At 35.9% G+C, this 16,323-nt stretch overlaps 1 protein-coding gene and 1 pseudogene across 1 annotated transcript in view; one reads left to right on the top strand and one right to left on the bottom strand.

Moving 5' to 3' along the window:
- LYST (lysosomal trafficking regulator) overlaps positions 1 to 16,323 on the bottom strand; it is a 183,896-nt gene that overhangs the window by 73,588 nt on the left and 93,985 nt on the right. The window contains exons 25-30 of the mRNA XM_077894418.1: positions 15,877 to 16,046; positions 10,597 to 10,827; positions 8,882 to 9,048; positions 8,087 to 8,239; positions 2,603 to 2,794; positions 1,359 to 1,537 (exon numbers count right to left, since the gene is read on the bottom strand). Coding sequence (XP_077750544.1) covers positions 1,359 to 1,537; positions 2,603 to 2,794; positions 8,087 to 8,239; positions 8,882 to 9,048; positions 10,597 to 10,827; positions 15,877 to 16,046 — 1,092 coding nt within the window. The remainder of the gene's footprint in view (positions 1 to 1,358; positions 1,538 to 2,602; positions 2,795 to 8,086; positions 8,240 to 8,881; positions 9,049 to 10,596; positions 10,828 to 15,876; positions 16,047 to 16,323) is intronic.
- LOC144311771 (ATP synthase F(0) complex subunit f, mitochondrial pseudogene) lies at positions 13,671 to 14,157 on the top strand (annotated as a pseudogene).

The following is a 16,323-nucleotide window of genomic DNA, read 5'->3' as shown; positions in this document are numbered from 1 at the left end:
AGAGCCAAGAGATGGAAACAATCCAAATGTCCACTGATGGTTGAATGGATAAACAAAATGTATATACACAGAATGGAACATTATTCAGCCTTTAAAAGGAATGAAGTTCTGATGCATGCTTTAACATGAATGAACTTGAAAATATCATGCTAAATGAAATAAGCCACATAAAAAAGGACAAATATTGTATGAAATATTATATTGTATAACTTATATGAGGTATCTGGAAAGTTAAATTTATAGAGACATAAAGTAGAATAATGGTTATCAGAGGCTGGGGGCCAGGGGGATGAGGACTTATTATTTAATGGGTACAGAGCAGTTTGGGATAATAAAAAAGTTCAGGAGATGGATAGTGGTAATGGTTGCATAACTTGAATACACGAGGCAGCCCAGGTGGCTCAGTGGTTTAGCGCCACCTTCAGCCCAGGGCCTGATCTTGGAGACCTGGGATCGAGTCCCACGTCAGGCTCCCTGCATGGAGCCTGCTTCTCCCTCTGCCTGTGTGTGTGTGTGTGTGTGTGTGTGTGTCTCATGAATAAATAAATAAAAACTTAAAAAAAACCAATGTGAATATACTTAACAACAATGAATTATACCTTTAAGATGGTTAAAATAGGAACTTTTATATTATGTGTATTTTACCACACACAGAAAAGAGAGCGATGGGTCAAGAAGCTAAGGTCACTCAAATTATGGCTTAGAAATTTTAAACTAAAAAAAAAAAAAGGACCATCAAAAAACAATAGTAGATTGATTTTATAATTTATAAGAAAAGGAATCATAATAAAGAAGTAATATTAAAATATTGAATATAATAGTCATGAAATAAGAACTGACCATTCATATTCCTTAATAAGTAACCAAATAAGCTGCTTCAGCTGTGGTCCAACCAAAGCTAACTCAATCTTAATGAAATCTCCTGTATCTGGTTTAAAACTGGAATCAGTACATTTTAGAATTTATTCTGAGTTTTGGGAATGGCTCTCCAAATTACTGCCAGTCCTAAGGGCCCTGTGTAAATGGTTCAGCTCTAAAGTAAAACCTGCAGACACCAAAATCTAGTTTACATTTAGAGATTGCAGAATCATGACTCATGAGTTCTACTAGAATTAGATTGACTTTTGGCATCTATGAAATGTACTGGCTGATTTGATTTGTTCCCTATGGTCAACTGTATGTGACCCACAGAAACCCAAGCACATCAGTGATTAATGGAGCCTGATATCTGTTAGTATTCTCTATATAATTGTGAAGGTGTTAGATATGTTAAAGCTAAAATCTAACCTTCATAATAACTCATAATAACTCAAGAATAAGTAGACACAGAACATGTCCCATGAAATTAATTTACTTACAATAGATGCTTTGAATCCTTCTATCAGATATGTGAGTATCTCCTTCTGAAATGGATGGAAAATGGAAGGCTGTTCATGATGAACATTTTCTTCAGAAATTTCAGTTTGGGAAACTGAGATCTTTCTCTGAGTTGCATTTTCTGGAGTACTCAAGATGTCAATAATATCTGGATTAAATTCTGAATTAAAAGATGAATAAATACGTAGTCAGAACACTGATGCCTAGCCATTACAAATGGTAATGAACTTGGTAAAAATATTCTATATAATTACTAACTCAGTTGTCACAATATAAATGTGTAGCAAGTGTATTAGATGTAGAAGATAACAATATACTGGAGAAAGTGAATTCACCTAAAACAATGTAGAAATTTAAACATATATGCCAGGTAATTGTAAACTAAATATTTATTTTATTAATGAAGATGCGTTAAACTGCAAAATTATTAAAGCCATGAGGTTCTTGTACAAATCAAACATAAAGACCACATGATATTTACATTAGGTGGATATGCAGAGCTGTTTTAGTGCATGTGCTATCCCATTAAATCTACATGTGATAAATGGTTCAATTTCAGTTTAGTCTGGGATCTGGTTGCCCCAAATACAAATGAGAAAAGTTAAAGATAAGAGCCTTGGTTGTATTGTGTATTTCTAGTGATTAACAATTATTGTTTTCTTTTTCCTATTTTCTTGAGGTTACTGGACATTATTTTGGAACTCCATTTTGACTTATCTATAGTGCTTTTAAGTGTATTCCTTTGCATAGCTTTTTAGTGGTTGCTCTAGGTACTAAGTTTTATATATTAATATATAAATTGGTAGCCCCCATAAAAATGCAAATGCAATGTGATATCACTATACATCTATCAGAATAGCTAAAATTAGAAATAGTGACAATGCCAAATAGTGGTTAAGGATGTGAGCTCCATATGAGTGATTATTCAGGCAGCACATATACTAAAAAAAAACTGCATGTGGATCTACGATTATCTCAAAGAAACATTAAAATAATATATAGGGGGTGCTGTACTGTTTTAAACTCAATGGTCACTCCATGCCAGCATATAACTTAAGAAGTGAATTTTTATTCAAGTTCCAAATAAGAAATTCTTTAAACACTGTGATGTTGAGAATGAAAAATTAATGCTGTATAAAATTTTGAAACCTAATCAGTTTCCTCTTAAATCATTTTCCTTTTAATCTCATATCTGAGCAAGCCCATATTTATCCTCTAGTCCTACCTTGATAAATAATCCTGTTAACTGCTAAAATGGTGAGCCTCTGCAGCCTCTGTGCAAGCTCTGTTTCTGTTGCCTGGACGGGGTTCTCCTGGCTCATTCTCCGTTGCATCATCACATGCAGCTCATCACTTGCCACTGAGCGCATTTTCATCAAAAGAGAGTCAGTTTGAGCAAGAGGAAATTTTCGAGGACCTTCAAGTATATAAATTAAAAACATCAAATGCTGTGGTTAACAGATCAAGGAAATTATTTTTCTTTTTTTTATTTATTTTTATTTTTTTATTTTATTTTATTTTATTTTTTATTTTTTATTTTATTTTTATTTATTTATTTTATTTTATTTTATTTTATTTTATTTTTTATTTTTTTTAGGAAATTATTTTTCTTGAAACTTTTTGAGTATTAGACCATGAAGCGAATCTTAATTTATACCAAGGTAATTTACACAAAGGAAAATGCATGATTCAGAGAAAGTGATGTTTCTCCTTCTTTGATGAAGTATAACAGTACTTCTGATTTCAAAGTCCAAATAAGAATGTTGAAACTAGTGACATAGCTTAGTGAGATGGCCATCATTTGGCAAAATTTGAGTCCTCTGAAAAGCTCAGAAGAATTAGAAGGGTATATGTAAGTAGTTCAAAATGTTCTGACAAAATATGTTCAAATACTGTTTCACTTCCTTGTATTCCAAAATAATCAACAGGTTTTTTTTTTTTTTTTAATTTTTTTTTTTAAGTTTTTATTAATTTATGATAGTCACAGAGAGAGAGAGAGAGGCAGAGACACAGGCAGAGGGAGAAGCAGGCTCCATGCACCGGGAGCCTGATGTGGGATTCGATCCCGGGTCTCCAGGATCGTGCCCTGGGCCAAAGGCAGGCGCCAAACCGCTGCGCCACCCAGGGATCCCAATCAACAGGTTTTTAAAGCACATCATATTTCAGTAAGAACGTTACTATTTCTGGATAATTACCATTGTTAAATTTTATAAAGTAGTTTTGAAAAGTACATATAAGTGAGATAGTGGAAATCAGTCCAATGAAAGTAAGGAGATTGGAAAAGTGAATATAATTCCAGTGATTTGCTATTGAAATGATTCGGTGCATTTCCTACAGGAGCATTTCCTGAGAAATGTTTCCTCAGATCGAACAGTTAGGAGTAGCATTCCTGCACCATAACTGCACCTGCTTTGAAAGGTACCACACAAGTAGTGGATCCAGGAGGATACAGGGAGAATGAGTCTTGATTTAACTGGCTGAAGGAGCAGGACATCGGAAGTTGACCATAGGAACCAAAATGATGTTTTCGTAGGTGAGGAATAATGGAACCTTCATTGGAATTGAACCTTTGTTTTAAATTATGAAAACATACCAAATATAAATTTCCAAATATAGTCTCTATACATTACTTACATGACTAAATTATGATAGGTTTTAATGACTCATCCTGTAAGATATTTAAATATTTTAATAGCATTTTAATTTATGCAGTATTTTAGGTAATCAGTATTTCTTAGCTGTTAATACATTTTGGTAGGTGGAGTTGCCTTTGAGACCAAAACAAAGCAAATAAGAAATATTCATTTTGGATAGGGTATATTCAAGAATAATATTGTCAGATTATGTTCTTACTTAATTTAAGCAGATTCTTCCTACTGTCTACATTTCTGGCAGCTTTCATTCTCTATAAGCAGCAGATAATCCTAATTCAGAGGCAGAGCAATATACTGAACAAGGAAATGTTAAGTCTTCTTCACTATTATCTACTTGAAAAAGTGAAGAGGTGGTATTTCAGCACTCATGCTGTGAAGCTATACCAGCTGGGGTGGCCTCAAGTATACTTCTTTCTAAGCCTCTGTTCCCTCCCTATGTTAACTGTAGATTAGAAAGGAAAATAGAGCTCACCTCACAGGTAGATATTTATCACTGTCTGACATGATATTAAATGTACTTGTTTACAGGTTTATTGACCATTTTCTCCAGTAAGAGACAAGCTCCATGAAAGCAGATAAAACAATACCTGGTATGTGGCTGATGCCCAATAGATATTTGATATTTGAATGAATGGATAAAGAGGGTTGTTTGATTGATTAATAAATAAAATAATGGATGGAGTGCCTAGGTGGCTCCGTTGGTTGAGTGTCTGACTCTTGGTTTTGGCTCATCAGGCTCCAACGCATAGTGGGGAGTCTGCTTGAGATTCAATATCCCTTTGCCCCACACCTGCTTGCACTCTAAACAAACAAATCTTTTAAAAAATTAATTAAATAATGGACATAAAACACAATGCTTATTTCATACAAAGCATCAAAAGTTGTTAATAATTGGTATTGTTATTGATGGTTGAAGTATAAAGGAAATTTATTTGTATATGAATCATTAGTAATACAACATATATATTTATGTTAGTTTATATGTATATGTAGCACTTAATGCTTACTTCTATCTTCATCACTAAGGTGAATGTTTAAAGTTTTTCATAGTGATAAGTGGACAAGTGAAAAAACATAAGAGAATGTACATTGCTATCCTATTTATAACAGCAAAAACAAGTTTAAAAAAGCCTTTGTTTATTGATAGAGATTAGGAAACAAGATCATGGCAAATCAATATAATAGATTATCATGTGTTCATTAAACATAAAGAATACTTTTATTATATGGAAAGGTATCTATAAATATATTGATTAGAAATAGAAATCAGTTTACAAACAGAAGGTAGAGCATGATATCATTTAGGCAGAGTGACATCTCTCTCTCTTGTCTAGACCAAAAAAGATACAGAGGCTGAGGAATCCAAGTTTTGTTAACTGGGTAGCTGGAACCATTGAGGATATTGAGCAGGATAATGGCATACATGAGTCAGGCTGTCAGATCAGTCTGGCAATAAAATAGTATCTAACTCCTCCAACAGTGTGAGAACTTAAAATCTAGATATGACAACAGTGCTGCTGAAGTAACTCTGGGCCTAAGCCATGGGTGTCCCGGCATCCACAGTCTGAGCAGATCTGTTAATGACCAAAGCATGTGGTGCATGGTTGGAACAGAAGCTGCAGCTGCCAGGTGACCCACAAGCCCTGCTGGAGGTGTAGGAGGTGGCAGTGGGGTTGGACGTGTCCCTTGTCAACAGTTTTCAATAAATGCTAAATGAGGAAGAAAACATTTCCCCAAAATATTTATCACTAATGAGAACAGCTTACTTTAAATTTTGGAAGTAACGGCTCATTATATCTAAATGATGGAAATATAAATTCTTCTTAGTAACTTTAGCATCATGAACAAAGAGACTTAAATGCGCTTTTATAACCCATACTGCTCAGAAGCAGAGGAGCTCCAGGGACTTGTATCTTTTGTACCTGGATATACACAGCCAATACACTTTGAGAATGAGGAAATGAAACACACTCTTTCCCAAATACATGTGTAAAAACACGCAGAAGGGATTACAAAGCAACATAGAAGGGGGTATTTTGTAAATGGATTCAAAGAGACAGCATTTAAGTAACGGTTGTATGGAAAACAGGAAGAACTGGTGGGAGAGACCTCTAAGAGATGGGTCCTAAAGACGTGGCAGAGTTGGAAAGAGCAGATGTGGTGCTGGACACAGAGGGAGGAGCATCAGCCCTCTTCTTCCAACAGTCTCTAATGCCAGGCCTCTGTGCTTCTGTAAAATGTGGGAGCTGGTCCAGCAGACTTTTAACGTCTTTTCTCAAGCTCAAACTTTGTAGGACTCTATAAGCCTCATGTGGCTTACAGTAATTGCATTTACGTGGATATAGTGAAAAATGGAAGCCAAGGGTGAGAGGCTAGAGCAGTCAGGAAAAAAAAGGAGAATGGTTTAAAGAAAGGACTAAAAGTCTGTCATCCACTTTAAAAGGCCTCAAACAAATAAACAATTAACAAGCTTGGAGCTATGCACGGCTCTGAGGCTCAAGGTAATAAAAAATGCCAGTATCTAAAGAGAGAAATGACTGACTGTGAGGGAAATCACAGACCAAACAGAGGACAGCAAGGGCCCTATTGTGTCAGCCCAGGCATGAATTGATCAAAAAAGAAACCAGGGATCTAGGTATAAAAGCACAGGAGAAATGGACATGAGAATGAGAGATGTTAGCAAGAAAGAAATAGCTCCTGTGATCTGTGACACTGGTAAAGGCATATTTTCCTATATCAAAAGAGGGTGAATTCCACCTAAGCAGTCACTGACTATACAAGGAATCCTGCAATGGAAAAGTGGTTTGAAAGTCATCTCTTGGCATGCAGTTAGCTGAGCATTATTGCCAGATTCAGTAAAAGGCAGAATTCTACCCAAGACCAGAGTTACCACTGGGAGGTCCATTCAAGAGGAGAGGCTGCATTCAGATATTATATTAAGGGAGGATACGCAAGGGCAATAAAGTTATGTGGATGTCTCAGAAATTTTATTTACATAGCTTATATTTAGTATAAGCTAAATTCATAGCAAGCCCTGAGGTGGCATGCATTCTAAACACATGAGAGCCATATCTTCTGCTTTGACTGCTGATAGCTTCCTATCTGAACCCCCACTTCCTTTCTTTCTCTCCTCTAATCCACTCTACACACAAGCCAGAGTGGTCTTTACAAAATGAAAATCTGCTTATGTCATGACTTCCCTCTAGGATAAAATCTCAACTTCCTCACATGGCCTATGTCATTATCTATGCACTGGCCCACACCGTCCTGGACAGCCTCATCCGGCATCACGCTCCTCATTCTCTCCAGAGTATTCCACCCTAGCTAAATGACTTTCCTTCAGTTCTCGGAAGCTTCGCCTTTTCCTGCTGTGAAACCTTCACATAAGCCATTCATTCTCCCTGTAGTACTCTTTCTCTTGACTCTACCTTGCTGGCTCCTTTCTTACTCTTTACATCTACACTGAAATCTCACTTCCTCAGAGATGTCTCTAACTCCTGATGTAAACCAGGTTGCCCTGTATAGTCTCTACTTTGATCCTTTACATTTGTCTACTAATTTGTAATCTCTGTGAGGGCAGAATCTGTATCTGTTTTTTTCATCACTGTATCTTTAATATCTACACTGTGCTGGGCACATGGTAGTTGCTCAAGAGATAACTGAATGAGAAGAGCACTGAAAGAAATTAGTAGAATGGTTTTCACTGGGAGGAAACCTCAAATTTTATAGTTTACCTATTTTTTTCCCAAATATTTATTTATTTATTTTAGAGAGAAAGAATGAGAGCAGGGGAAGGGGAGGGCAGAGGAGAGGAAAGAATCTCAAACAGATTCCCCACTGAACATAGAACCCAAGAAGGGGTTGATCTCACCACCCTGAGATCATGACCTGAGTCAAAATCAAGAGTCCACCACTTATCTGACTGAGTCACTCAGGTGCCCCTCCAGTTTAACTTTGAAACTAAAAAATATTTTAAAAGTGTGAATGGCATCAGAATATAGGAAAGTCAAGCCACCTTCAATTTATAATTATTAAAATATTATTTCAATACTCACCAGCAACGCTCTTCCGCTTTTGAAATACTGCATGATGGGGAGCAGAAGGTAACTGGAATGTATCTGCAAGGTTTTCAGAGTCATGATTTGCAGTGGTCCTTATAAATTCCATAGCAGCTTGGAGAACTCTAAACTGTAGTGCAACAGCCATATCTAAAGACAGAAGACACTAGAATGTTTTCAAGCCATGTGGATGTTAATTTTTTAAATTGAGTTTTTTATTTTCTTGTGACATGAACTATCAATAATGTTTTATTAGATATAAATTTAAAAATTTTGATCAATGTGGGTTCTTGATAGTACTAAACATTTTTAAACTGCCTTTAAAAGAAATTTTAAAGCAAATTTCTAAATGGTCATTATAAAAAATTCAATGGAAAAATACCAGCTCACAAATTTATTTCATTTTATGTCACTGTTTTAAAGAACAGGCTTTTTAATATATAGGGCAAAATTTAACTAGAAATTGTCCTATTTTTCTGTTTCATACTTATTTAATATTTGCCATTGAAGAAAACTAAAGGGTATTTTTATTCAAAAGAAGTCTTTTAATTCAACTTGGTAAGAAAAATCACAGGCTTCTTTTAATGATGTGTTGCCAGCTACCAATTATATTGAGGCATCACTTGTTTAAATTTTGCCATTTAAAAAGACTTCTTTTTAAAGCTGATAGTTTTTATTGCAAAATTAAGGATGAATCTTCAGTAAAACAGTTTCCACAAGAAAGATTAGGTTCAAATAAAAATTTTGGCTACTATATAATTTCCTCCCAAATCCATAAAAACTAAATCTTACTTTGTGTCCTCTTGTTTTTGCTATTTTGAAGATATCCAAGCAGTACAATGAGGTCTTCGATAACTCTAAAATATTGTGAGCCTGAGGAACTGCAAGCATGAATTGTAACTGCTACAAAAATTTGCTGTATATCACAAGCAAGCAATTTGTATTCATTCAAAGGAACGCTAAAGAAAAGGAACAAACAAGGCAAAGAAAATTAGTTTAAATTCCCATTCTTACAGCATTCATTCATTCATTCATTCAGTATTTACTCATGTTTACTCTATGGCAGGTTATTTGAACTGCATGCTAGAAACAGAAATAAGAAAACATGCTTCAACTCCTTCAAAAAGTTAACTGTTCTGCAGAGGACCAAAGAGATAACTATAAACAGTAAGTGGTGGTAAGGGTAACAACAGAGATTAACACAAGATCCCATGAGAACACATAGGTCTCTAGACCACACTGAAGGTGAAGATTTAGGGGATATGAACAGAAATGTTCTAGAAGGCCCCTCAGAGAAGGTGAATTTGAATATATTTATTACTTAACCTCTCTGAATTTCACAGCAATTTATAGTTACTTTAAGGATTAAAAGAGATAATAGATTTGAACACATATTAATCACTTATAAATATCTATTAAATATGAGTTAGTTACTTCTATCCCTCAATTGGGCCAATTAATAGAGTAGCATGTAAGGACATTCAGTAGGTCCAATTTATTAAACAAAAAAAAAAAAAAAAAAAAAAAAGGCAACAAACCAGCAACAAACTACTTTTAGAAGAAGCCTGCAGGCAACTCTTCCCAGTGTGATATATTGTATTATAATCAAGACTAAATGTTTTGAGGAAATAAAATATTTTCTTTGTCTTTCTTTGTATTTCTCATATGCCCAGTACACAAATCCTGAATTTAATAGATACCCAGTAACAATTGAACTGAACTCAGCACAAGGAGTCTCTCTTGCTCAGAGAACCACCCTGGCCTAGAGAATTAACTAATCATACACTTGCCTTCTCTTGAAAATACAGATAATGTTTAATGTTTTAATGTGCAGTAAGATGGTACTTCTGAAGATTTATATTTTAACACTATGCTAATAAAAATGTTGTGCTATACATCATAAATGCAGGCATAAAAGGCACAAAATCCAAGTAAAAATATAATCTCACACATTTTTTAAAGCTGTTAACCAATTTGGTATGCAGCCATTTATTTGCTGATATACATCTAGAAACAGGAAATTCATTTACGGTAGTAGAGAGCAGGAGAGCATCTTAAGTTCAAAACACAGCTGTCTGAAGTGAGACAGGTTCCAGTTTCAAGCCCTGTGCTATTTACTAGTTGGGTGATCTTCAACAAGTCACTGTCTCTTTCCAATCCTCAATTTCCTATTCCTCATGGGGATAATAATTTTTATAAGACCACAGTGGAAACCTGGTAAACGTTTATTTGAGGACAGGTGAATTTATTCAACTTGTCTTGGGTTCTAAATACTTTAAAGTAGGTCATATAAATATCTTTTTTTAAAGTAAGCTGGTTGAAAATGATGGAAAATATTCCTCCTCCAAATTCAATTTAATTTAATTACTCTAATCAGTTTAGTAGGAAGAATATCCTTTGAAAATGTTTTGAAAAATAGGATGCTCTAATGTAACCTATTATTAAAGTTTTCCCTTTCTAAAGTATTTATCAGATGATGTGGTTTTAAATAATGCTTTAAAACTTACTTTTTTTCTAATCCATTCAGAGCGGCTACTGTATTACACAACACATAGAGGAGACCATTATCCAACAACATATCTGCTACCTTAGAACAGGAATTTAATATTTGGAGAAGAAGTAATAGAGAACTATGCAGGAGCATATTGTCATATAGAGAGGTCTCTATGAGTCCCAGAAGAGGAATGACAGACCACTTCTGAAAAAGTCCCATGTTTTTCACATCTTCCAGATCAAATCTATAATAAATAATAAACAGTTAAGAGCATGTTAGAAGCATTTAACCACCAAATAATCAAAAATGATTGCAACATGAGTTGTTTTAATAACTTGATTTTGAAGCTATAAAAAATGAATTTGGGGAGCATGGAATCTCAACCTTTAAGATCATAGGCCCCACCCCCAACAAAATAAACGTATTGTTAGAAGTCTGTCCCAAGGTAAATATACACACATTCAAATGAAACATGTATACAATTTCATGTTTTTAATTGATTTGCTTTAATTTGTCCACAGGCCCTTTAAGGTGTCCAAAGGACTCCTGCTTCAGAGGTTTATATAACAAACGCACAGGAAGATATTATGAACTAATTATTAATAAAATAAAATTATTAACAATAAGTTAATTATAATTATAGTATGATCATTAACATATAAAACAATGTACATAATTTGTATAATTATATGCATTACTATTACATTAACATATAATAATAATAATATTCGACAGGGAACTAGTAAAAAGAGGTCCTAATGAAAGGAATGAATCTTGAGTTCTTGTTCCAATACTATTTGCCTCTGCGATGGAAATAAATTATTTAAGTGTTTTGTACCTTATTTTCTTATGTGTCAAACATGTGGAGACACCTGCCCTACTTTCTTCTCAAGGCTGTTGTGAGCAAGGAGATACTGCAGAATTGCTTCGAGAGAACTAAAAGCTGAATGCAAATGAAAATGCTATTGTCACTACTATGATTAGTAAGTAAATTCCTCAGTTTTTCCCCATTGAGAATGATATTCACTGTGGGCTTTTCATATGACTTTTAAGATATTGAGGAATGTTCCCTCTATCTATCCCTACACTTCGAAGAGTTTTTTTTTTTTTTTGAAGAGTTTTAATCAGGAATGGATGCTGTATTTTGTGAAATGCTATCTCTGCATCTATTGAGAGGATCATATCGTTCTTGTTTTTTCTCTTATTGACGTGATCTATCACGTTGATTGTTTTACGAGTGTTGAACCACCCTTGCATCCCGGGAATAAAACCCATTTGGTCATGGTGAATAATCCTCTTAATGTACTGTTGGATCCTATTAGCTAGTATCTTGTTGAGAATTTTTGTATCCGAGTTCATCAGGGATATTGGTCTATAATTCTCCTTTTTGGTGGGGTCTTTGTCTGGTTTTGGAATCAAGGTAATGCTGGCCTCATAAATGAGTCTGAGGATGCATCTGTCCCTTTCTATCCTTCGAAACAGCTTTAGTAGACTAGGTATTATTTCTTCTTTAAACGTTTGATAGAATTCTCATGGGAAGCCATCTGGCCCTGGGCTTTTGTGTCTTGGGAGGTTTTTCATGACTGCTTCAATTCCCTCCCTGGTTATTGGCCTGTTCAGGTTTTCTATTTCTTCCTGTACCAGTTGTGATAATTTGTGATTTTCCAGAAATGCATCCATTTCTTCTAGATTGCCTAATTTGTTGGCATATAGCTGCTCATAATATGTTTTTAAAATCGTTTGTATTTCCTTGGTATTGGTTGTGATCTCTCCTCTTTCATCCGTGATTTTATTAATTTGAGTCTTTTTTCTTTTAAAAAAAGGCTGGCTATGGGTCTATCTATCTTATTAACCCGAGAGCCTTTCCCCTAAGACCAGGAACACGACAGGGACATCCACTCTCACCATTGTTATCCAACATAGTACTAGAAGTCCTAGCCTCAGCAATCAGACAAAAAGAAATAAAAGGCATTCAAATTGGCAAAGAAGTCAAACTCTCCCTCTTTGCAGATGACATTATGCTGTACATAGAAAACCCAAAAGACTCCACCCCAGAATTGTTAGAACTCATTCATACAGCAATTCAGCAATGTGGCAGGATACAAATCAATGCACAGAAATCAGTGACATTTCTATATACTAACAATGAAACTGAAGAAAGAGAAATTAAGGAATCAATCCCATTTACAATTGTACCCAAAACCATAAGATATGTAGGAATAAACCTAACCAAAGAGGTAAAGGATCTATACCCTAAAAACTACAGAACACTTCTGAAAGAAATTAAGGAAGACACAAAGAGATGGAAAAACACTCCATGCTCATGGATTGGAAGAATAAATATGGTGAAAATGTCTGTGCTACCCAGGGCAATGTACACGTTAAACGCAATCCCTATCAAAATACCATGGACTTTCTTCACAGAGTTGGAACAAATAATCTTAAGATTTGTATGGAATCAGAAAAGACCCCAAATAGCCAGAGAAATATTGAAAAAGAAAACCAATGCTGGAGGCATCACCGTGCCGGATTTCAAGCTGTATTACAAAGCTGTGATTATCAAGACAGTAGGGTACCTACTGACAGTAGGGTATTGACATAGATCAATGGAACAGAATAGAGAACCTACTGGAAAAAGAAAAGTCTCTTCAATAAATGGTGTTGGGAAAATTGGACAGCCATGTGCAGAAGAATGAAACTGGACCATTCTCTTACACCAGACACAAAGATAAACTCAAAATCGATGAAAGATCTAAATGTGAGACAGGAATTCATCAAAATGCTAGAGAACACAGGCAATGACTTTTTTGAATTTGGCTACAGTAACTTCCTGCAGGATACATCTATGAAGGCAAGGGAAACAAAAGCAAAAATGAACTATTGGGACTTAATCAGAATAAAAAGCTTCTACACAGCAAAAGAAACAGTCAACAAGACTAAAAGACAACCTACAGAATGGGAAAAGATATTTGCAAATGACATATCAGATAAAGGGCTAGTATCCAAGATCTATAAGGAACTAATTAAACTCAACACCCAAGAAACAAAAAATCCAATCATGATATGGGCAGAAGACATGAACAGAAATTTCACCAAAGAAGACATACACATGGCCAATAAGCATATGAGAAAATGCTCCGCATCACTTGCCATCAGGCAATACAAATCAAAACCACAATAAGAGAGTAGACACCCTGGATTCCAAGATGGCATCATCTGTACCAGTGAAGGAGAAGAAGCTCATGGAGGTGAAACTAGGAGAGCTGCCAGGCTGGTACTGATGCAGGATTTCACCCCTAAGCGCATGCTGGAGCATTTCAAAGAGGCTACTACTGGTATTACAACAAGTATATCAATGTGAAGAAAGGGGGTGTCGCTGGGATTTCTATGGTACTGGTTGCTTATGTGCTTTTCAACTACTGTCGTTCTTACAAGGAACTCAAACATGAACGGCTACGCAAGTACCACCAAAGAGGGGCCAGTGTGGAAGCATGTTTGGCATTCCTGACCATGACTTTTGCCTGGCACCCTTGAATCCTTCCATTGCCTAATTCACAATTAATATCCAATAAAAGTTGACTTGTAAAAAAAAACAAAACAAAAAAACCACAAAAAAACCAAAAACGCAAAGAGTTACCACCTCATACCAATGAGAATAGCGAAAATTAACAAAACAGGGACACCTGGATGGCTCAGTGGTTGAGTCTGCCTTGGGCCCAGGGTGTGACACCGGAATCCTGGGATGGAGTCCCACATCAGGCTCCCTGCAGGGAGCCTGCTTCTCCCTCTGCCTGTGTCTCTGCCTTCTCTCTGTGTCTTTCATGAATAAAAAAATAAAATCTTAAAAAAAAAAAAAGGGGGGGGGATCCCTGGGTGGCTCAGTGGTTTAGTGCCTGCCTTCGGCCCAGGGCGCGATCCTGGAGATCTGGGATCGAGTTCCACGTTGGGCTCCCTGCATGGAGCCTGCTTCTCCCTCTGCTTCTCCCTCTGCCTGTGTCTCTGCCTCTCTCTCCCTATCTCATAAAAAATAAATAAAATCTTTAAAAAAAAGAAAAGAAAAGAAAATCAACAAGAGAGGAAACAACAAATGTTGGAGAAGATGTGGAGAAGAGGGAACACTCTTGTATGGCTGATGGGAATGAGAACTGGTGCAGCCACTCTGGAAAACAGTGTGGAGGTTCCTCAAAAAAGTTAAAAATAGAGCTACCCTACAACCTAGCAATTGCACTACTGGGTATTTACTCCAAAGATACAGATGTAGTGAAATGCTAGGACACCTGCACCCCAGTGTTCATAGCAGCAATGTCAACAATAGCCAAACTGTGGAAGGAGCCTCAATGTCCTTCAACAGATGAATGGATTAAAAAGATATGGTATATATACAAGGAATATTACCCAGCCATCAGAAAGGACAAATACCCACCATTTGCTTCGATGTGGATAGAACTGGAGGGTTCTGATGCTGATGCTGATGAAGTAAGTCAATTGGAGAAAGACAATCATCTTATGGTTTCACTCATACGGGGAATATAAGAAATAGTGAAAGGGATTATAAAGGAAAGGAGGGGAACTGAGTGGGAAAAATTAGAGGGAGACAAACCGTGAGAGACTCCTAACTCTGGGAAATGAACAAAGGGTTGTGGAAGGGGAGGTGGGCCAGGGATTGGGGTAACTGGGCGATGCGCACCGAGGAGGGCACTTGACAGGATGAGCACTGGGTATTATACTATGTGTTGGCAAATCAAACTTCAATAAAAACAAATGAAAAAAAAGTAAATTCCTCAAGGTCTGAATCGGTGTACTCAATAAGTAGAAGACACTTAATGATGACAATGATAAGACACACATTTCTCACTACTCTAACACAGACAGTGGTATCAGTTTCACTTTTCAGGCAAACCAGGAATTCCAGGTGAGGGATGTAGTGTTTTTTTGTTTTTTGTTTTTTCTTTTTGAGGGATGTACTTTGCTCTCAGAAAACGTGGAGGCTAAGGGGACTAGGAAGCTTCTCTACGGACCACTCACGTGATCTGCTGCTGTGAAAATAAGAGCCTTCTTTCCAGTTACGCTTCTCATGTTAACTAAATCTAACTGATCACCTTCTTTCTTTTGATGAAGCATTTGTTTCTAGTTTCTTACTAATGTTGAAATACACAGGAAGAAACTAATTTATGGAAAATGACATTTAGAAGGTTATTTTTAATGACCAAATAATTTTATTGAGAGTCAGCTTAATAAATTTTATTTTTAAGACAAAAGATCCCAATTATGGTAGAGGAAAGAACCCACTTACTCTTCATCAAGGCCAATACGACGACCAAAGAACATTTCAATGAAGCATTCTAACAATTCCTGTGTTCCCCGGTGAAGATACAACTGGTTGGCTAGCAAGGAAAAGCCACGGTTCTTTAGGAATTTATCTTTTTGTTCCTTAGATGCTCTATTAAAATATGCATCTAACAGCTAAGAAAAGAAATGAAGACAATTTACATAATGCATTAACATTTTATATGATGTACCCAAATCAGACAAATACTTGTTAACTTACCATTTAATTTCATATCTTTAGAACATAGAAAGCTCAAAATTATGCGATCTCCACAGCAAAACAAAAATAATCTTTGTTTCTGACTACTTTAGAATGCTAAAGATGACTTTATCTTGGAGATATGAATACTTTTGTTATGGGGAGACTAGCTTTTTAGCTGAGCATGGACACCTAGTAGATTGGTAGCCTTAG

This window comes from Canis aureus, chromosome 4 (assembly GCF_053574225.1).
Source record: "Canis aureus isolate CA01 chromosome 4, VMU_Caureus_v.1.0, whole genome shotgun sequence".
Classification (NCBI taxonomy): domain Eukaryota; kingdom Metazoa; phylum Chordata; class Mammalia; order Carnivora; family Canidae; genus Canis; species Canis aureus.
This window is presented reverse-complemented; position numbering and strand designations above follow the sequence as displayed.